Raw genomic sequence first — 23,955 nt, 5'->3', positions numbered from 1 at the left:
TTTTGTTCATTGTTGATTTGAAGTACTAAAAAAGCAACACTTGTACTCGTTCGCACAAAAGTTTATTTAAAAAGGCATGAAGCAACATAAGTTTCATGAAAAGAAATTATACTTTCATCTTGAACAGATCTCAGACGGTTCATTAAAGGAAACACTTTGGAAGTACTTTACAAAAATGTACAAAAAGATTGTTCTTAATGAGGTTTACTGAATATCTCTCAGACTACAACGTCCTCAAACACCTATATGACACCGACTGTTGGAAATGCACAACGACTTATGGAGATCTTCAGGGTAAATTACATTCAGTTTCATGAGGTCAAAGCATCGAGCTTGGTGAGAGACTACACAGTGGAGATGCACACGAAACGTTGACGAATAGAAGTGTTTTACGACATAAGAAAATATTTGGACCCAGAGTACATGAACCGATCGTAACAGCTGGTTACATTTATCCCAAGAATGGTCAGCAGGTTAATTTCACATTATTTTGTGGAGATGGATTCTCTTTGGCAAGATTGCAATCCAAACGGACGAACAGCCAGTGAGTAAAACTAAGTAGAGGAATAAACTATCAACTCATGCATGTTTACACGGATACTTCCATAATATCGACAGAAAAAAGAATCATCTCATATCCACAGAAGTATAACCTGTGATAGAAATACACCCATGATGACATGACACATTAAAATCGTAATACAAAATCCTTTTTTTCTTCCTTTTCAAGAGTTTGCTATACAAAATTTTGCACTGGAAAGCAAAGAAGAAGAAAAAAACAAAAGGTAAACATGGTATACATGAACATAAACGGTGTTTTATATACTATTGAGACACTGATTCTGCTTTCTTGTCTATCTACAACTAACCCAAAGCTGCCGATTTTGCCCCTGAAAGCAATGGACCGCAGTAATCTCTTATAAGCTGGAATGAGAAGTAAACTTTCCATCCGTGTCTGATGATTTACACCCAAAACAATCTGACATCTGCCGTTGTATTATGGCTGTTTAATGCTTGCAAAACAACAAAAATGGATAAAACTTCATCAGGTCTTGATATAAGATGCAGGAAGACTGCGAGATCTGCTTTATCACTCTTCCAGCACCATCATGGTTCCTTAGTACGTCTCATAAAACACAGCACAGGTAATCGTGATAAAATGTAGAAAAAGTTAAGTCACAAAGGTGCTCTTTTGGTTTGTTCCAACCGTAGTTCCAGGTCAGATCCCCTCCTGTGGGTTTCTGTAAGGATAGTGTCTGTATTTCTTGAAGGCTTTAGTCGAGGAATCTCTGACAGGCCTTTTTCCAGCGGCAGGCGGTGCACCACTGGTCTCGGTGCTCAATGCCGTACACCTTCCTGCATTTCTTGGCCTCACCTCGAATCCTCCTGTTAGCAGGAAAAAAAAGCAGCATTTAATTTGACATATAATCTAAATACAACATTTTAACATCAGCATTTTTGCAAGACGTTAAAAGGGACACAGAATTTGCCAAAAATGAATAAGCTGCTGTGAATTATTAAAGACTGAAGAAGAATAAACATCCTACATGTTTGGACGGCCTGTGGGTGAGCAAACTCAATTCTCTTTGAGGTAGTTTTGGGGTTAACAAGTTGTTGTTTTTTCTTTTTTTAATTATTACTTTTATGCCTAGTTCAGACTGCGTGATTTTAGCTCCGATTTTGGCTCGCCTACAGGTTTTGATAAATCGCCGACAAATGCCTGAAATCACAGGCAAATCGCTGCTCGTGACAATCACACAGTATGAACGATCAAAGACGCGATCTGAGAGAATCGCCGATGAGTCGCCGATGCCTGTGAGAAATTTGGCGTGCTAGATATCTGGAGCTGTCGGCGATTCAAATCGTGCCGTGTGAATTGAGTTTTGACTGAAAATAACATCAGCAATCGCCTACAGCCAATGAGAGAGCAGCTTTCACTTGTGTGTGCAAGTGTATACCTGCTGCTGGCCAGCGGGAGGCTGGGGGAGAAGTTAAAAGCGCTCTTTTTCGGTTTATTTGGACCCACGAAATGGAGGAAAACTAGGGGAGGTTTGACAGGACTCAGGAGCAGCCGTGTCTGTTTGACGTTTCATACAGAAAGAAATTAGTTTATTATCAACTTAAGTTGAGGAGAAATGGCTAATTCCCTTTAAACCCAGGTGAGCAAATATGTACATGTTCTACCCCATTAAAGGCTTCTTTCTCATTATGTAGTTAATAACAAAAGATATACTACATGTTTTTGGCTGTGAGACGTAGTTTGGACGAAGTTGTCGGTGATTCTCCCTATAGTAAAGTCATGCAATGTGAATGTCCATGTCGCCAAACCATCTTGCAGTGTAAACAAAGCAGCGACGAAACGCTAGCCCAGATAGTCATGCAGTGTGAAAACATCTGTGACACGACTACTTTGAAAATCATGCAGTTTGAACTCGGCATTATTCAATAGGGATGTGATCAATTTGATTATGAAGAAGATTTTTAAATTGACAAATCATAAAAATTAAAAATAAACTTTTTAAAATATACATCCTAAAACAAGTCCTGTTTTCAACTTTTTTTAATGCATGAACTACATAAAACAATGCCAGTGGTGTACATGAAAAATATGAACAACATAAAATAGTTATATAAAAGTATATAGTCTCAAAAGGTAAAACAAAATAAAATAACAAAAAGGAAAAAAATACAAATAATGCTAGGCCTTACTAATTTACATTTATTTTGTAAAAACGACATGCAAAAACGACCTGTGTGACCATATATCAAAAATGTAGCATAATTTTAAACATCAATTAAATGCAGTCTTGATTAGGCATGGGGCGATAACCGGTTTCAAGGTTTACTGCGGTTTGGAAAAGTCAAGGTTTTGAAACCGAAAACATTTTCTTTTATACTGTTCCCATGGTATATGTGAGTTGTTTTTTTATGTGTTTTTTTACAACTGTTTCATTAGGTTTTTTGCTGTCTACATCAAAAGGACCCTCTAAATGAAAAGCTACTGGTCAGCCCACGATTCATGAATTGTTTGAAAAACAAGTCACTTACACCAACATACAACCATGCTGTAGACCTGAACAGTGCAGTGGCTTTACTTTATATCCAAAGAAAAGAAAGCGATCCAAAGATGCCTTTTCAAGTTATGAAATCTGTGTTTTTGAAACTAATGAAGACAGTCATTTATTTAAATAGTTTTAAACAATTTTAAAAATCCTAAATATTTTAAATGTTTCTTAAAATAAAACATTGTTTTCAACGGGGAAAAAGTTGTTGCTTTACACCCAGACATTTTAAAATAACTTGCGTTTGAGCAGTAATCACAACACTGTGAAGGCGTAAATCCGCGATATTTTTATCCAAGATATTCATACCAACAGAATCTTAGACCAGCCCATGCCTAGTCTTAATGTGCTAAGATAATATTATAACTTTTATTTAACTAGGCTAATCAACTGAGAACTAGTTCTCTGGTCTTGAGGCACCCTAAAAAGCAGATGGTGCAACAAGGTGCTGAAATGCAGAAAATAACATCTAAAATAAAAACTAAAAACAAGCACTGTGATCTTGTACTATTAACTGGATTGAGTTTTCAAAGTATAATAATGGGGAAAAAAGCATTGCTACAGATGATTCCAATCATCAGCAGCGGAAAACTGAAAAGAGTAGCGACCAAAGTAAGAATTTTTTTAAAAATACTAGGGAGCAAAAGCTACTTTCTCTCAGAGAGAAAGAGAAAAAAAAATATCAAACTGAAAACAAACTGAATTGTTTAAATACTCAGAAGAGAGTCATGTAGAGTCTGTATAGATTTAAACCATTGTGTGGTTATACTTTTATTTTCCACTTGGTTGTATCAACAAAGGTCATTACAGGTGGAGAAATGTAGTAAATTCTAATGTAAAACAAAATGGCTAAAACAGAATAAATTTCCCTTGTCATGGAAGCACAATAAACCCAGTTTTTATAAATAAATAAACGTTATAAATGAACTTTAAATGGATGAATAGGAGTCGGAATGACTGGAAAATAGCAAGTCTTACCTGGAAGTGCAATGGTTTCTTGGAGGGGAAACACTGGCAGGATGCGGCCTGAAGGAGGCGCTGTTATTCTGGAGCCACTGTTCACCAACACTGACTGACCGACGGCGGAACGGTGATCCCTGCAGACCAGCAGAGAGAGAGAGAGAGAGAGAGAGAGAGAGAGAGAGAGAGAGAGAGAGAGAGAGAGAGAGAGAGAGAGAGAGAGAGAGAGAGAGAGAGAGAGAGAGAGAGAGACGGAGAGAGAGAGAGAGAGAGAGAGAGAGAGACGGAGAGAGAGAGAGAGAGAGAGAGAGAGAGAGAGAGAGAGAGAGAGAGAGAGAGAGAGAGAGAGAGAGAGAGAGAGAGCACCATTAGTCACAGAATGACGCACTGCAGGTTACATTACCGCTGAAAACACTGCTCTGTTGTACAAACAATGCAGCATTAATGAAGCGACAGTTCACTCACCTCCCAATTGTGCTTCTATTGAACACAAAAGATGTTGTTTTGAAGAATGTTGGAAACCTGTAGCCATTGAATTCCATTGTATATACACTACTGCAGTCAGTGGCTAGTGGCTTTTATAATACTATGGAAGTCGATGGCTACCAGTTTCCAACATTCTTCAAAATATTTTCTTCTGTGTTCACTGAAAAACATTAAACTCGTCAAGGTTTGGAGCCAGTTGAGGATAAGTAAATTTAAGGGTGAACTATCCCTTTATGGATCTTGACAGAATATCAATAGACATAAATCAGGGGTAATCAAATAAAAATCGCTTAAGATAAAAAAAAATGTGCTGGTCTTTATGTTTCTGCATGATTTTTCAGGCTAGTGACAAGCATGTGTTCAGACAAAGAGAACACTGTGTACTCAACTCCACTAGATGGCACTGTATTATCATTAACATCTGTGGGAGGGACAAACGACACAAAAACAACATTTTGTCACTCCCATTTCCAGTGCAAAGACACAGCATGTCTGAGACCATGTGTCTCTTTGTATGTTCTGATTGCTTAATCAAAATCACAGTCATTTAAAAGATGCCTATGCTTGAATGTGCCTATGCTACTGAATCAGTTAATAAAGGAAAAAAAAGCTGACCTGCTTGCTCTGGTGGACAGTGAGAGATGGAGTCCAGTGACAGGACACAGGAACAGGCACTGGTTTAGACTGGGTCACCACCTGAACGGGTGCAGGAGCCTGAAGAACACAAGATGAGAGCAAATATTATTTTAACATTCTCATTTGGCTCCGATAACAAAAGAGGAAATCCATCATTTTACATATAAAAAAATCCATCATTATACATATAAAGAAAGGAATGCAATTCTAAATGTGCCTCTTACAATGCAGATTTTTTTCTCTTAGTCAATCATATGAAAAATAAGTCAGAACTGAACATGTTTATTTTGAATTTATAAATTTTTTGGCATTTTTTGTCCTTCTAGAGGTGTATAAAAGAGCAACATGCAGTGATCAATATTGTCAGATGAAGAGCTGGCGTGCTCGAATGGCCACATGCTTTGTGAAAGCTTTTTTTAACCTAATGAATTAATATTTTTTGAGCTTTAATGTTGCTGCCTTTATTCATATTTTGCACTTTGTTTGGCTGAGCACCCATTTAGATTTTATTCTCTTAATTTTTCAAATGAAAAACTTCAGAATTCAGCATGTTATTTTTGTTGCATTTGAATAATTACACTCTTGCAATTCTGACCTGCTGTAAAACACTGAAAAACTCAGAATTTTTTTTGAAATTGTGCGTCTATTTCACATTTCTGATTTCTTGCCATTTTTTGAGAATGTTTTACGAATTTAAAATATTTTTCTGCCAATTTGATTAAAAAAAAAAAAAAAAAAAAAACACCAGAGCGGCCAATTAAGAAATTTCAGTCGAAAATTTACATTTTCCTCAGTATCCTTTGGTTATGTTGATTTATTTCACTTTAAAGAGCATGAAAATAACTTACTTTTTGTCATAAAATTACTGAATCTACACATAGGTGATAAAACTGCTCATTAAAAAAAAAATCTGATGGCATTTAGAGGTTTTTGCATCTGAACTGTTCATATATAGGCAAGGGTCAATCTTTTTGATACATTGCCAGTATTGAAAATATTGATCCTTTAGGATCAATCTGCCCCTATTAGAATAATAAATGATACATGTATGTGCACACACACATACCCACACCTATGTATACATGTATGCATGCACAATGCTCAGCCTATACAAGTACACCCCTCACAAATCTCGCTTTTAAATTCATATTTTTAATAGGAAGCTATACAATATTATATTTGTGCATATACTATACATTAGGTTAGTCAGTACTGAAGCCAAATCTTGAGCTTATCTAGCAAAAAATAATAATAATAATAAAATAATTTTAAAAACTTACAATAACAGTCCAAAAGATAGTACAGCCAAATGGGAAAATATTAAATACAAATTTAAAAACGAAGGGAAAAAAAATAAATAAAAAAATTGTTGAAATTTTGTAGGTTTTAATTTTTTTTGCAATATTTTGCTTGAATTTATCTTTCAGTTTCTAAATATGTTTGATGACTAAAATATTATTTTAATAAAAATATACAGTTTGATTAAATTATTATTTAATTGGTGTTTAAATGCACCAAAATACATTGCCTATATTCACTGAGAAATTGATAAAAATATAAATTTTTTAAAATGGGGTGTACTCAATTATGCTGAGCACTGTAAACAGGTAAAGTCAGAATTATTAGCCCCCCTTTGAATTTTCTTTTATTTTTAAATATTTTCTAAATAATGTTTAACAGAGCAAGGACATTTTCACAGTATGTCTGATAATATTTTTTTCCTTCTGATAAAGTCTTATTTGTTTTATTTCGGCTAGAATAATAACAGTTTTAATATTTTAAAAACTATTTTAAGGTCAAAACTATTAGCCCCTTTAAGCTATTTTTATTTCGATAATCTACAGAACAAACCATTATACAATAACTTGCCTAATTACCCTATCCTGCCTAGTTAACATAATTAACCTAGTTAAGCCTTTAAATGTCACTTTAAGCTGTATAGAAGTGTCTTGAAAAATATCCAGTCAAATATTATTTACTGTCATCATGGCAAAGATCAAATAAATCAGTTATTAAAAATGAGTTATTAGAATTATGTTTAGAAATGTTTAATAAAAACATTCTCTCCATTAAACAGAAATTGGGGAAAAAATTATATATATATATATATATATATATATATATATATATATATATATATATATATATATATATATATATATGTGTGTGTGTGTGTGTGTGTGTGTGTGTGTGTGTGTGTGAATTTTTTTATCATAATAAAATTTTTACTAGATATTTTTTTACTAATAATATATTTTATTATAATAAAAACTTTTACAAGATAATCATCAATATTGTAAAGGCATTATCAGAGTCAGGGTTCATAATTAAGTTAGGACAAGATGCAAACAGTGCCATGTGACACCAATCAGATCTTTGATGGCAGTGAAAGGCCTTCGACGGAAACCTGCTCTTTAATTACATCAGCACAATGTAAATGATCTTACCTGGTAAGAGTGCTCTGAATGGACCTGCCAGAAGCTGCCCGGGGCAGACTGGCTGAGCGGGCTGGGCTGGAGTGTGTCCGGGGTGGAGGGAGAAGGGGGTGTGTGTTGGCTCGGGATGGGGGATGGAGAAGTGCAGGACGCCCGGTGGCCGCCAGGGGGAGCCGTCTGCTCGAAATCCTGATAGACTTCAGTGTAGTAGAAGTCTTCTTCCCTTTGGGAGTGCTCGTCACTTTGTCTGCAAGAACAAACCCATGTGAATGTTTACCAGAATGTGTTGGTTAGACACTGCTGTTAGGTTATTGTCATGTTTGTGATGCTTACCCAAGATGAGAATTTCGGATGTGACGTTTGATGCCCACTACTGTGGTCAGGACTTTTCCACAATTTGGCCATAAACACCAATATGCTACTTTGACAGAGTTCTAGATTGTGGAAAAACACACCAAATATAAATATTGTGCATAATGTATGATCCAACAATGAATTGTGTACATACATATATGCGTTTCTGACTTTATATTGCAGTTCTGAGTTTATAGTTCACAATTCTGATCATTGATTTGAGAAAATTTGATTTTTTTGATGCAAAATATGAATTGAACTGATTTTTTTGTTGTTTATTCTATGCTTTCTTGCAATCATGACTGAGTTTATGTTGTAAGCTTATGTCTTAAAATTTAAATTTCTCTCTTAAATTGGTGGGAAGTCAAATTGGAAAATATAAACAAACTTTAACAACTCAGAGACTTTCTTGCAATTCTGACATGCTTGCAATTCTGTGTTTATGTCTCAAAAATCTGATTATTCATCTGTTAATTTGGTCCAAAAGGTTATAAATAATAAATATAAACTCTGAATTGTGACTTTCTTGCGACTATTTCTGTCACTTTTGTGATTAAATCTTACAATCTGGTGAAAAAGCATCCAAACTGCAACAACAAATAATCTACATAGCCTTTACAAATCGACAGCCAACATCGAAGTGTGTATATACATAAATATGCCTCCAGCGTACCTTGCGTTTTCTTGGTGTTGGCTCATTGAACAACATTTGGTCCATTTCCATGTCCAGGCCTTCATCAGCATGAGGGTTGCTCTTGTCAGTCTCCTCAATGGGCGGAGAAGGGGCAGGGCTTCCGTTTCCATGGTCGCAACTCCAATAGCCTCCATCAGACAGTTCGCTACCACCATTTTCCATCCCACATAAAGCTAATACACACAGAGAACAACAGAGGTCAGTGAGTAGATGCGCTTTATCAAAAACTACATGTCCAGTAATGTTTAACATGTTCCAACATGCAAGAATTACAAATTTAAATACTATATTTAAAAAATTACTACATTATATAATTGCATTAATAAATATAATATAATATAATATAATATAATATAATATAATATAATATAATATATGCGTCACGGTGACGCAGTAGGTAGCACAATCGCCTCACAGCAAGAAGGGCTGGGTGAGTTGGCATTTTTGTGTGGAGTTTGCATATTCTCCCCAAGTTTGCGTGGGTTTCCTCCGGGTGCTCAGGTTTTCCCCACAAGTCCAAAGACATGCACTATAGGTGAGCTAAATTTTGTGTATGTGTGTGAATGCAAGAGTGTATGGGTGTTTCCCAGTGTTGGGTTGCAGCTGGAAGGGCATCCGCTGCTTAAAACATATGCTGGATAAGTTAGTGGTTTATTCCGCTGTGGCGACCCCTGATTAATAAAGGGACTAAGCCGAAAACGAATGAATGAATAATACAACATAACATAATATAACATATAGCAGGACAATATTTGGCCAAATGTAAAAAAAAAAAAAAAAAAAAAAAAAAAAAAAACACTCCAGTCTGAGGGTTCAAAAAAAAAATAAAAAATAAATAAATAAATAAAAATCAACCTTCATTACCTTTAAACATTTTAATAAAAGGTTCACATTGCAAATTACCAAACAAAAATTGTGATATTTACAATAGGATTACTTAATATGGTAAAAAAAATTTGCATAAAAGAAAAAGTCCCATCATTTTTACCCATACAATGTATTTTGGGTATTGCCACTACTTGTGCAACATATGTCTGGTTTTGTGGTCCAGGGTCCCTAAAACGTGATGGACGCTGCTGTGCCGTGACTTTTGCTCCGTGAAGTTGTAGGTGGAGTTTAAAACGTGAGTTTTTTTTGTTTGTTTATTTTAACATCCTGATTCCTTGTCTTTTGTGTTTTATTAGCCTGAATACCCATACCCTAAATAGCCGGGTCTGTCGCGTTTTAGGGTGTCTTTAAAACATTTTTTTGTGTTCCATGCTGTTTGAAAGTGTTGTGAGAAATTGCATGAGTTTTCATAATTTGTTTGCGTTGTAAGTAAATGCAGCACATTTTTTAAACGCGTTTGCATTGTGAGAATTTGTTGCTCGTGTGGGGTCAAACAAATGAAGATTTTTTTGTCAGTTTGCGTGTGTTTTTTTGTAATTGCATGCATTATTTTAATTGCAGCATGTTAAGCTCTCTCAGCCACCGTACACCTGTTAAAATGGCAATAAATTGTTCAAGAGACAAAGACATTTGTAATTTTCCAAAACATTTACTTTTCAAATGAATGCTGTTCTACTGTACTTTGATGAATATTTTTTAGGACTGTTTAATGAATATGGTGATTTAAGCACCTCAACATTGCTCATAACAACTTGACTTGCTACATATTACTGAAGACCTTTATTAACATTAAATATTATAATTTTAACAGTGCAGACTTGATAATTATAACTCACTTCTTTCAAACACACTCAAACATTTTACTTAATTCAGTAAAATACTGAATATATATTTGAAAAGTTGATATTTAGAGCATTTTACAGCAATTCTTCTGAAATTGTTAAAAAAATAAAAGGTAATATGCAATTCTGTACTATTTGCTTTTAGACTGCAGTGAAGACTGTACGTGCAGCTGTTCGGGTTTTCTTCATGGTGACTAATGCAAGCGTTGAGCAATCTCATCTGGTTTATGCCAGATTTGCACACTGTAAATCAAACACCAAACCCGTTCAGCTTACCAGGAGTTACGCTGCCCTGGGTTGAGTGCTGGACGACTGGACTGCAAGAAAGACTTGTGAGCACCATTGCAGCCATAATCTCATCCATGTCCACTGCCTCCACACTCCTGCAACATTAAACGAGAGTTAGAATCAGGGTTACCACTGTCAAATTTTATTGAATAAAATGCTGAATTTCCATGGCCTATAATGCATAGAAAAGGCAGCTGTGTGTTAAGCAGACCCTCCAAGATTTTGTTAATCTGCGAGTGCTGAATTTAAAGCAGAAATCAGGCAATTTAGAGCATCGTTTAGAGGAATTCTTCTGAAATTAAATAAAAGAAAATGTAATAAGCAATTCTGCACTAGTTGCTTTTAAACCGCAGTGAAGACTGTACGTGCAGCTGTTCATGGTGACTAATGCAGGCGTTGAGCAATCTCATTGTGCGAGTGCTTAATTTAACACTGAAGTCAAGCACACAGCTCAACATTGAAATTTTTCTTTTTAATTGCCACACATGTTCCACAGATTATTGCAATGCAAATCCAGCCAAAGCAATCGTTAGGAAAACAGAGCAAATATTGACCTAATTTTAAGAAACGGCACAGCATTAGACCACAAAAATAAATAAATGATGATAAATAGATAGATAGATAGATAGATAGATAGATAGATAGATAGATAGATAGATAGATAGATAGATAGATAGATAGATAGATAGATAGATAGATAGATAGATAGATAGATAGATAGATAGATAGATAGATAGATAGATAGATAGATAGATAGATAGATAGATAGATAGAAAAATCCAGGAGGAATTGATTGAGCAAGAAAGTATATAAGAGTACTTTAACAGGTAAAGCCTGATGACTGCATTTGATTGTATGTCGATAAGTGGAAAGGGAATAAAATGGTAGTTAAAATTGTCAACACATGAGAAACAAGATAAATTATCACCGTAATTATCACAGAACAAAATACATTTTCATAAATATGAAGTAGAATTTAAAATGACAAACAAAAATGCCTGATATTCCACGACTTTGACTGAAATAAAATGCATAAAATTCTTTGATTTTCAATGTCTGGAATAGACTTTTTATTTTTAAATTCTATCATATTCCAGAAATGCCATGTCCCGTGGGAACTAATTTAGTGCATGGCATTGGTCAGCATCCATCATCTAAAACAAGAATTACCTTCTTGGCACGTCGATGGACGAAGAGACTGAAGAGGTAGAACTGGACGTTGGGCTTGTCCACACGTCTTCCAGCTTGCGGTGAACGTGCTGGTTGAGCTGGGGAAGGAAGATCGACACCTCGTTGTCCACGTGGTTATGCTGTTCCACCACACCTCCACATTCCTGGCCTCCGCAGTGCACATACACCTGAAACATATCAGGAGAAAAAAGTGAAGCAGGCGGTGAGCAGACACACCTAGCTGTGAATACCATTCATATTTGGCTTATAGGCATGTTCACATCGAGGTTTAGAACTGTTAGAGCTGCAAGAGACACTGAGAAACATGATTGTTTTGTGAATCGACTAAACTAAAATGTACAATACGATTATTTACTAGGGCTAAACAATATAAATCGCAGGTTTAGATCATTTATTCATTAATTCATTTTCCTTTTGGCTTAGTCCATTATTAATCCGGGGTGACCCCAGCGGAATGAACCATCAACTTATTAGATTGTTTTGTAAAGATTAAAAGATGAATATATTATTTTTAAATTATTTATACAAGGATGACCCTGTTATTTTACATTCTTTTGGTCAATAGTTGTTCTTGAACACTGTATGATCCCCCAGAAAACCATAAAGCACAGTTTTTTCATTTATTTATTTTGCTTGTGATTTGTAATATTTTTGTGCAGATGTAATGCATGGAAAAAGACTAGATCATCCTAGTCAATCTAAAATAACGACATTTTTCCAAATAGAGCTATCATTAGGTGACATTTTCTCCATATCTCAATATATATTGTGGCAAAACAATAAACGAAATGTCAATTTTTTTCAACATAATGCAGCCTGTTAGCTATGTAAATTTTTTAAATATAGGTTTGAAGGACAGACAACATGACTGGATGAATCAGTATTTTTAAACACATTTCTTGAACCACTAATTCGATTACAAATATATTTCTGTATTTGTTGTTTGTTGTGGTTTATCAAAAGTTACTTTTCATGACTGACTGATTGATTAAACAATTCATCTGATGTCTAAAAGTAATTATACAAACGTCATTTACTCCCTTTTGTAACAGAAATAACGACCCTGTTAGAACAAAAAGAGTAAAGACGGAAGCTTCTTCATAATAATGCATGAAAACTGCTCTTTCTGGGTCAGTGAAAATGCAAATCTGAGTTTTTACTGTGACTGTAAGTAACGTTTTAGAAAATGTGTGAAGTTTATATGGAGATCATTGGCAGTGATGGATTGGCCCATATAGGTCATTGTTGTGTAAATCTACTTTACTCTAGGACCAATCAGTGATCGTCAGTGTGTATACATCACATTTTGGTAATGCTACAGCTTGTTTGGAAACTACCTCACCCATACTAGGTACAGGAAGCAGTGGAAACACCCACAAAAGAGGGCTGTACCTAAACCCAACATACCATGCAGTGGAAAAGTGCCTTAATATGAATGTCCAAAATGCATAAAAGTTTTAAACGAGTAAATAAATGACTTCATATTACAACTACAACAGCACATGAAACACTGATGCAATCCCTTTGAGAAAGTAAATAAAAAATAAAACATTGATAGCCAATCAAAAGCCATCCTACTTGAATTGGCAGATGCTAATACTTCCGCACTAAGAATAAACAGAACATTGCCAACTGCTGGTGTGGAAGCCAATATCATAACCAAGAATATCAGTGGTATTATTGGTGTGATTGAGGCTTTTAATATAAAAACACTGCTAACCTTCTGTCCAGGGTAAAGTTTGCTTCTGTGAAGCCCACCATCTTGGCATCCATGTGCTCCTGTTTCTGTCAGGCCCTCCGCTGAGGAACCACACACCAGGGTGCCCAGCGGTGACCGCTTCCCAAGTCTGGTCTTCGGTACCATTTTCTGTTCCATGTACCTTCTTTCTTCTGGACTGCTTTAAAAGAACTCCAGATGGAGATTCAGCAGCACTTTTCAAACAGCAAACCGGAAGCTAAAGAGAGGATGCAAACAAAAAATAAAGTTATATATGTGCACAAAAAGAATAATCATTTAGACAGCCTGTTCTCTAAATATTGGTATCAGCAGACTGAAATACAATGAAAAGTTTTAAACATAAAAAAAGAAAGAAAAAAACAAGCACCGATGATATAAAATCATCACGGTCAAATTTTTCAATAAGCTCATACAGTTGAAGTCATAATAATTAGCCCTCCGGTGATTTTTTTTTCTTTTTCAAATTTTTCCAAAATTATGTTTACCCAAGCAGAGAAATTTTCAGTGTTTTCTGGGGCTGCAGGATATGAAAAAAAAAATAATATTGCAATATTTTATGTTCCTGCAATATATATTGCGATACGAATACAGTTTCACCAGAATAGTTTTAATCGTTTCATTTAAGTAATCTTTGAGGAATAGCGCAGTTTTAAGGAATAGCTGTGTCAATAAAACATTTTTAATATTTTTTCCACATTTTGTAAGTGCCTTGACTTACTTTTTTGACTTTACTTTTAAAGTTTTTGTCTCATTTCTAGTCCAAATAACTACATTCTTTAATCAAGTTAAAATATTTTGTTTTTACTTTTAGATGTAATAGGTCAAAATTAAGTTCATTAAGTGTATAAACTTAAAACAAGTAAAATATTCTGCCAATGGGGTAAGTAAAATAATATTGTTTTCGTTTGAAATTGAGATTTTTGGACAAAAAAAAAAAAAGCCAAAAATTCTCAAATATAATGCGATGTGGCTTCAACGATATATTGTGCAGGCCTAGTATTTACTATAGTAAATTTTCTGCTAAAGAAAGTTTTATTTGTTTTATTTTGGCTAGAATAAAAGCAATTTAAAAAACAAACATTTTAAGGTCAATTCTTTTAGCCCCTTAAGCAAAATCATGGTTTCTGCAGGTTTCACCAAGTTAAATTTAAGACCACATTTTAGACTTACAAAGAGCTAAATACTAAAGTATTTTCTTTCGAATAATCCAGTTAGAAAAGATTTTCACAAGCCCCATTCATTTTTTTATTGAATACATTTAATAATACAACAACAATAAACCTATAACCCTTACCAAGATTAGAACAAAAACATAGCTGTCGAATACTTCAGTCTACAATAATAATCATTTAATAATAAAATAAATAGGTCAGGTCAGTATCCACAGCAGTAAATAATCAAGAACTTTTAAGCACATCTTACTGTAAGGAAATTAATTAAATGCTCTTTTAAATAAAAAGTTAAGTTTTATTTAAATGGGTTGTTGGTGACTGTATGGGTGTTAATGGCCAGATTTGGTAGCTATATATGAACGAAAGGGAAATTAAGACCCGTTAAAAAAAGATTTAAGACCTACAACACAATATTTCAGTGGATTTAAGACCTTTTAGGGTATGAAATTTAGCGTTTGAGATTTAAAACATTTTAAGACCCTGCAGATACCCTGAGTAGATTTTTTGATAGTCTACGGAACAAACCACTGTAATACAATGATATGCCTATTTACCAAACCTTGCCTAGTTAAATTTTATTATCTAGTATCATCAGGGCAAAGGATGCTTCATGCACGTTGCCTTTCATATCAGGCAATTGTTAAAAACAATATCTTTTAGATGACACCATGACCAAAATATAAGGGTTGATCTCACTGTTGCGGTCACCTGTTGAATCCGATCAGTGAAATCATTGTGAATCACCAACCATCTTTACTTGAAACATCTGGCAATTGTCAAACAAACGTCAAACTATTAAGAAATCACAGGACGAATGATGCAAATGTAAAAATGTACGTGTAACTGAATGACTGAGTCACTGTCAGCACAGAATGAACTACTTTAAACTGATGCAAGACATTGACATTTCTGGTCATGCTGGGCTCTGTAGAGCTCAAAACTGTTCACCAAAGGGTTCAGAGGAATTGGTAATTACTAGATGACCATTATTACTAGCTGCAGTCAGGTATAAGGTTACCACCATTCCAGTAAGTTATGATTCAGAGAAATTGCCACTTTTTTACTTGAAAAATTTTCCTTGTCCAATTATAACAATTGTCCTTGTTATAATACCCATTCAACAGCATGGGAAAGATAATATTGCTTTCATTTGAATTAAAAGTTCAATTTAATGCAACAATAGAGGTGAATGAGATGACATGATTCATCTGAACTTCAATTAATTGTAAACTAATTTATAAATGCTGAACATGCTGTAAAATGATGGAATATTTTGGAAAACATTACTAAAGAAAATCAGCTTTTTGGTATACATAAGAATGACATAAACAAATCTAAATTACAATAAATATAGTTATGTTGCAAACAAAATAGGCACAATTTCATGGGCAACAAATTTAAAAAATGTAATCTCTGAAGGAAATGTACTCGCAGGGGCATAGCAGACATTTTAAAAATGAGTGGGCGGGGATGGCAGCTGTATGAAATCAAAAAAAGTTTACGTTCATAAAATATTAATCACCTGTTTCTAAATAGTCTGTCTCTTAAAGTGATGGAGACATATCCCCTCGATTGCTACACCCCTGTATACTTGTTTTATACAAATCTGATACAATCTACTAAAATTTGGCACAATCTTCATTATGAAAAGCGCTATATAAATGAACATGAATTGATACTAAAAGTTGTATACCATATTAAGCTATTTTAAAAAGATCTTCATTATAACATTTTTAAATATATTCAGCTGCAGGAACAAATAATAATATTAATAATAATAATAATAATAATAATAAAAGAGCATAGTGAAGATAATACTGTGCAACTTGTTAAAATTATATTACTATTTTAGTTTAGTATTTTAGTGCTGTATCACTTTATATTGTGGTTTGCACTGTAACTCATGACAGTGTTGCACAATATGAGGGTTTAGAAAGAATGTACAGTAGTAGACGGAACAGTATAAGCAACAGATGCAAGTTATTTAAAATTATGTGGATGTTTTTGCATCTTAAATTAAACAATTTCTAGCATTTGAAGTAAATCCTTCACTTTAAAGCAATTTCTTTAACCTGCTAAATTTGCAGTACAGTGTTACATACATTTTTTACATAAATGTTTTTTTTTTATTTTTGGTTCGTCAATGTTGGGTAGACTCGGTGTTAGTGAGGTGAAATTCGTCGTTAATCGGTTATTTTGGGTCGCTTTCTTGAAAGGAACCGGTTCCACAACGATTAGGGTATTATTACGTCATAACGTAATTACGTCACCGCATGTGCCCTCACACACCGGCGTGGCATATTGCATGTTTCTAAAACATTCCAAAGACGCCATTTAGGCTCAAAGAGCTGTTTATATCAATAAGGTCGCATACGTGCACACTTGAACGAATCCCAGGTCATACACATGTAGATTTGATCCATATCATAAAACAGCTTGCACTAAAACGATTTCTCTAGATAATTTAGAGAAGATTTGTAAATGTGCAGCAGTTGTTTGCAGGTTAAACATACTCCTGTACAACACAACCGATTCATTACCTAGCAGATCTGTTTTGTGAACCGGCTCAATCAAATCAATGAAGAGATCCAACTCAAAAGATTCGTTCTCCAGGAAATGAACATCGCTGGATTCGGAGCATTTAATATCAGCGCGTGAGCGTCTCGGCACATGCTCGCTCTCGCAGACGCGACCAGAACGCGCGGCAGGAGCAGATTATCCGTCCACTATTCACTCAAAGCGTAAATAATGCTGTCCTAGCAAAAATGACCACACTGTAGCAGCTGGACAGCTAATCTCTTCTCACTTAAAAAAGTTCGTTTCTTTTGCAGATTATAAATTGGAATTAATTAACCTGCTCGCTTTTTATTCGAAATTCTGTTGTGAATCTGTTTTTTCACACCAACCACAAAAGTTCACCCTGGTGTAAACACCGAATCTGTGCAGAACAACTAAAACGGCCGTTCTCATAACATCGAAGCACAGCATCACACACAAACAAGCCGCAAACATCCAAACAGCCCCTTCATGTTAATTCACAGTAATAATGCACTAACCTTAATGACACCAAACAACACAGTCTTATTAGAGGAGCACACAACGACACGTTAAAACACAAATGCATTTAAAATCAGAGGAAAAACTTTCAATGAACGTTGCGCACGTACCTTTGCCAATTTTCAACACACCCCCTTTCCACAAGGCTCGCTCTGACCGGCTGTAACTTGAAAATGCCCTTTTTCAGAGCCCAGAACGGCTTGTGTTCAGCTATTCGAAATCCCGGCCTGGATTTTGTACAGTAACGTGTAAACAATGTTTAAAAAAGCACAACGACAATAATAACGCTAAACTTAAATACGTCTATAATAATCCACAGCGTTCACATAGCAAGCAGAACTTCGGTTTAATGTCGTTTTAATATTCATATTTGTTTAATCTTCACCAGGATGAGCTGCTATGCAGGAATCCAGTGCCAGGTTTTCAACTCGGCGCCTTCTAGCGGGCTTCTGCTCTTGTAGTAAACAACCAGACCATGTGGTAGGGAGGTCGACGCTGATTGGCTAAGAGGCGCTTTCCAAGACACACGCCCTACAATTCCAACTTGTTTACGCAGAAGTTGAGGAACGGTCAAGAAACACAATGGACACAGACGGCGCACTGTATTTCATGTACTCCTACACCAGTTTTATTAAATCTCTGCGGTGTTTGCATTACATTGGAGGAGGAATGCAGAGAAACAATTTGCATTTGCTGTATTGTTGATCACTATAATGCTTATAATAATACATTATAATGTAAATAATGATTTGAAACTCAACATGTTTATGGATAGTTATAGTTTTGTTAATGCACAACACGAATTGTTCATGCAAAATGCACAATAAATAGTGCAGGGCTTTCCTTTGTGCAAATGTGTACATGATGTGGCCTGTAACTTGTGGTTGGGCTTATTGATTATTTGCATTTCCCCTGTAGGATTGGCTCTTCTATTGTCTTCATGTCATCTTTAAATAATGTTCTAGAAAAAAATACAAGATAAATAAATAAATCTGAATATAGACCTTTATGAAATATGCATAGTTCAGATGTGTCCTGTGTTGTTCAGCATTTCACAGCACTTGTGCTTTATTTTCAGATGTTTTCTGCATTTATTTAATCACAATAGGATTCGGGACCATAAAAAGCAAAGCATTTAATATTTAAAGGGGTAGTTTACCCACAAAAATACAATTTTTGCGTATTTAGTCATTAATGTGCAAAATAATGTTCCTTCTTTATTTTCTGGCTTTTCCTTGATTGCTTTTGTTTCATTAGACCTTAATCTAACACAACTACCATTGAAATACATTTTATTATGTCTCTTTTTACTCTCAAAATGCAGAAAACACTATATAAATCACCAAGGATCACATTTTCAGATGTTTTCTGCAATTATTCAAGCACAATATACTTTGGGACCAGAAAGAAAAGCATTTATGTTTTAGAAGGTAGTTCACCCCAAAAATACAATTTTCTGTGTATTTAGTCATTAATGTGCAAAACAGTGTTCCTTTTTATTTATTTTCTGGCTTTTTCTGGATTGTTTTCACTTCATTAGACCTAAATGGAGCACAACTGCCATATGTATTAATTGTATTTTGTAATTGTCTCTTTTAACTTTCAAAATGCAGAAAACACCTTTGAAATCATCACGGATTACATTTTCAGATGTTTTTCTGCAATGACTTAATCACAATATGCTTTGGTAAAAAGCAGAAAGAAAAGCATTTATGTTTTAAAAGGTAGTTCACCCCAAAAATACAGCTTGCTGCATATTTATACATTAATTTGCAAATTAGCATTCCTTTTTTTATTTTCTGGCTTTTTCTTGATAGTTTTTGTTTTATTAGACCTTAATATGACAACTACCATAGGTATTAATTTTATTATGTCTCTTTTTACTCTCAAAATGCAGAAAACACTGTATAAAACACCAAGGATCACATTTTCAGATGTTTTCTGGAATTATTTAATCACAATATGCTTTGGGACCATAAAGAAAGGAAAATCATTTACGTTTTAAAAGGTAGTTCACCCCAAAAAATACAATTATCTGTGCATTTAGAGACTAATGTGCAAAATAATGTTCCTTTTTTTCTTTTCTGGCTTGTTTTCACTTCATTAGACCCAAATGGAAGACAACTACCATATGTAATCATTTTATTATGTCTCTCAAAATGCAGAAAACACTATATGAATCACAAGGATCACATTTCCAGCTAAAAATAAAAAATAAAAAAATAAAAAAAACGTATGCTGTAGTGAGAAAAAATAGCCAACATCTAGTATGGGATTAGGTGTGTAAGTAAACAGCTTTTTTATTTATTTTTTAAATCTCCTTGGTCTTTTAGGGTCTTGCTTCCCTAAATGAAAGGAGTTTATAATATTACTAATTCTATGTATTTATTTGCGATTACCCATGTTTGTCTTTAATTGCACAATAGACATGCATCCTGAGTTCAGTAGCTCGCCTTTATTCTTTTTCATTTTTTCCAGTAGCTGTTTCCTAGTGGTGAAGGGTGTGAAAGGGTTACATAATTCGAGTTTTCCCAGTCCTGTGGCATCGCTGCTGCACGCCATTGGTCAGCCGCCGTGACGCAGAAATCCACGCGCTGTGCTCGTGCTCTTTTCGAGGCCAATAAACGCGTACGTGCGCGAGAGCACGTCCTCGTGCCCAAACAGCATTCTGCACGTCGAGCGGAGATTCACACACCGCGGGAACGAGCGTCACGTGAAGATCGCCTTTTAAAATATGACATGGTGTTTTTCTTTGTTGCTCTTGTTCTTTATTAACTCACCGTCGAACGTGAGTATTAAAGCGTTAAAGAAATGGGTCAAAGATCATAGGTCAAGGAAATAAATTTTAGGTTATTAATAGAATAGAACTGAAAGTACAAAAGGATGCCTGAGCTTGTTACTAGTATTGATAAGCTTTTCATGAATGTATGATGCAGCATTTTTTGTACATTTAAAAATCTACAATGTGTTATTTGTGTTTATGCATGTAGATCTTTTGCAATGAAGAAGAGGCAGCTAATACATGCACACGCCTGAATTTATTAGATAAAGGAATCAACTTTCTTACAAGTTATAAGTATAACTTATTACGTTCTGTTTGTGTTGAGCTTCTGTAATAATGCTAAATCTACTTGACATTAAAGTTTTTTGTTTATTACTCATGAGTTTTAACTAATCTTTGATAGGACTGGTCAGTAACTTGAATATGAATCAAAACAGTCTCAATAAATAAATGAGTGCCCAAAAAACATATACACACATACACATATATATATATATATATATATATATATATATATATATATATATATATATATATATATATATATATATATATAAATATATATGTGTGTGTGTGTATATATAGACACACAGACGTGCACACACACTCATACATACAAATGCATAGATACACACCCATACACACACACCCACACACACACACACACACACACACACACACACACACACACACACACACACATATATATATATATATATATATATATATATATATATATATATACATACATACATACATACATACATACAATGCATAGATACACACGCACCCACACATATTAGGGCTGCACGATATTGGAAAAATTTAGCACTGAGATATTTTTTTATTCTGCGATATACAGTTAAAGTCAGAATTATTAGCCCCCCTTTGATTTTTATTTTCTTTTTTAAATACTTCCTAAATTATGTTTAACAGAGCAAAGAATTTTTCACAGTGTGTCTGATATTATTTTTTTCCAGCTAGAATAAAAGCAAGTTTTAAGATCAAAATTATTAGCCCCTTTAAGCTATATCTTTTTACGAGAGACTACAGAACAAACCATCATTATACAATAACTTGCCTAATTACCCTAACATGCCTAGTTAACCTAGTTAAGCCTTTAAATGTCACGTTAAGCTGTATAGAAGTCTTGAAAAATATCTAGTAAAATATTATTTACTGTCATGATGGCAGAGATAAAATAAATCAGTAATTAGAAATGAGTTATTAAAACTATTATGTTTAGAAATGTGTTAAAAAAAATCTTCTCCGTTAAACAGAAATTGGGAAAAAAATAAACAGAGGGGCGAATAATTCAGGGGGGCTAATAATTCTGACTTCAACTGTATTGACATCATCAAATTAATGAAATATACAGCAAATGGGAAATAAATGTCAGAAAAAAGAATAAAAACAGACATTATCTCAAAAAAAAAATCATAATTACAAGATTAAAACTTGATGATAATTTAAATAAGGTAAATGCGTTGATTAAACATTACCATATATTTTGCAGCCAGTTTAGACCAGTCATTTCGTCTTCTCTGTGTATAAAGTTTTTTTGAATCGTTTAGATAAAAGAATCTATTATTTACTTTTTTTTGTGGCCATGCGCTTTGTCAGCCGTGAAGCAAGCGGAAAGTCTTTAATAAAAGAGTAATGCAAAAACGCGTGTGAGCTGTAGAAAGCGAAAGCTTGAATCCTGGAGATTTAGAAACATGGAGCAGATGTTTTTTTTTTTTTTAAAGTCCCAAAAAGGCGCATCTCTGTGGGTCTGCAAAGCACGCGAGACTGTTGGTGGGAGCGCTGACAGGTCTCGCGCACACAGAACAAAACGGGTCCACTACTTAATCGATCACAACTGTTGGGTTATATTGGGCGGATACAAAAAAAAAGTAAAAGGATGATGATAATAGTAAAAAAATATACTAAATATACTTTGTTGACTGTTAATATACCTGGGCAGCCCGCCCAAGTAAAGTCTATAGCCCCAATCACACAGTGATACAGGTAAATATCTGGAAAGTTACTGGAACGACCTTACTGGTAAATTAAAAAAAAAAAAAAAAAAACGTTTACACAGGCAAGAACGTTCCAGAATTTTTCTGGAATAGACCATTCACACATCTATTCCAAAATCCCGGTAAATTCTGACATCATTAACCAGAAATTGCATATAAACAGCTGCGCTTGTATTTGTAAACATAGAAGATGTCAGGCATTTGTTGATAGTTGATGCGAGTGTGCTGGTGCTCACCAGCTGCTTCACATGCACACGAGTCAAGCAACTAAGAAAGAGCTTGAAGGTAAACAAACAACGGTTTAATCGTAAGCATTTTATCGATAATGTTTTTACACAGTTGGCATCAAGAAGGAACTTAAAAACATTATCATCTATTATCAAACATTATCTCATAACATCTGGCATCTAAATGTGACTGGAATTATCTTTAAAGGCTTTTATTTTCATAAATAGCGCGGATGGGAATGCATCTGATTGTTCTGAATGACTGGAGTAGATGTCTCACTTCAGCATTTTCTAGATGTGAACGCGCTCTTTACGGCAATCTTTCTTCTGCGTTCACACAGCGCAGCATTCCGGTAAATGTTAAACTTCTCTTTCCGGAAAATTGCCAGAACAAATTTACCGGTATTTGCCCCGTTAATAATCTGTTCAAAGAATGGTAAAAAGCGAAAGAGGCGACTGCTGCTCCTTACAAAAAAGATATTTTTTAAAGAATCTGGAGCTCTTGAAATCAGCTGTGAGTGCACGAGTCCAGCCTGTTTCAAAGAGAACTGATCACACAAGTTGCTCTTGCACACACATTTGCTTCACGCAAAGTAACAGGAGCATGCCAGCTTTATAAACTGTTGTGTGCATCACATCAGCTGTGTGCGCGATACTAAAGCCCTTGTCAGTGAGAAAGCCTCAAAAAAAGCCTGCATTGGGATCTTCCTCTCATTGGGTATTCACATGCTTTCTTTTATATATACAAACATATGTTTGCATGTATATAACATATGTATATAACAGTTATTCATGCTTCTCGATGAACTATAATTCAAAAATTATTTTCAACTAGCCACTAGTGGGCACACACACACACACACACACACACACACACACACACACACACACACACACACACACACACACACACACACACACACACACACACACACACACACACACACACACACACACACACAGCCAAAAAAATAAAAACGTTTTCTCTACAAAATTTTTAATGATTTTAAAAACATTTTTTTATATATAAAAAATCTCATTGTAAGTTTTTTTGATTCTGTTTACAATTTGATTTGATGGTTCATTTATTTTTTGATAAAGCATTGTTTCTGATATAAATTT

The 23,955-nt window shown here is 34.6% G+C and overlaps 1 protein-coding gene across 3 annotated transcripts; it reads right to left on the bottom strand.

Annotated features, from left to right (window-relative positions):
- Window positions 1–45: 45 nt before the first annotated feature.
- On the bottom strand, window positions 46–17,961 carry znf395a (zinc finger protein 395a). Of its 3 annotated transcripts, none has more exons than XM_087289419.1 (10): window positions 17,287–17,961; window positions 13,557–13,791; window positions 11,816–12,003; window positions 10,634–10,740; window positions 8,607–8,800; window positions 7,913–8,013; window positions 7,592–7,826; window positions 5,124–5,222; window positions 4,041–4,159; window positions 46–1,386 (listed from the first exon to the last, which is right to left on the bottom strand). In XM_087289419.1, exons 2-10 carry the CDS (start codon window positions 13,710–13,712, stop codon window positions 1,275–1,277), a joined length of 1,311 nt encoding a protein of 436 aa, XP_087145545.1. In that variant the 5' UTR covers window positions 13,713–13,791; window positions 17,287–17,961; the 3' UTR covers window positions 46–1,274. The 3 variants fall into 3 exon arrangements, with proteins under 3 accessions (XP_087145545.1, XP_087145544.1, NP_001073523.2); XM_087289418.1 differs by having other exon boundaries at window positions 17,803–17,961; NM_001080054.2 differs by having other exon boundaries at window positions 17,914–17,955.
- Between the last annotated feature and the right edge of the window lie 5,994 nt (window positions 17,962–23,955).

The sequence above is a fragment of the Danio rerio genome, chromosome 17, assembly GCF_052040795.2.
Source record: "Danio rerio strain M-AB ecotype USA chromosome 17, GRCz13ab, whole genome shotgun sequence".
Taxonomy (NCBI): Eukaryota; Metazoa; Chordata; class Actinopteri; order Cypriniformes; family Danionidae; genus Danio; species Danio rerio.
The sequence above is the reverse complement of the archived record's forward strand: the minus strand, read 5'-3'. Positions and strand labels throughout refer to the sequence as shown.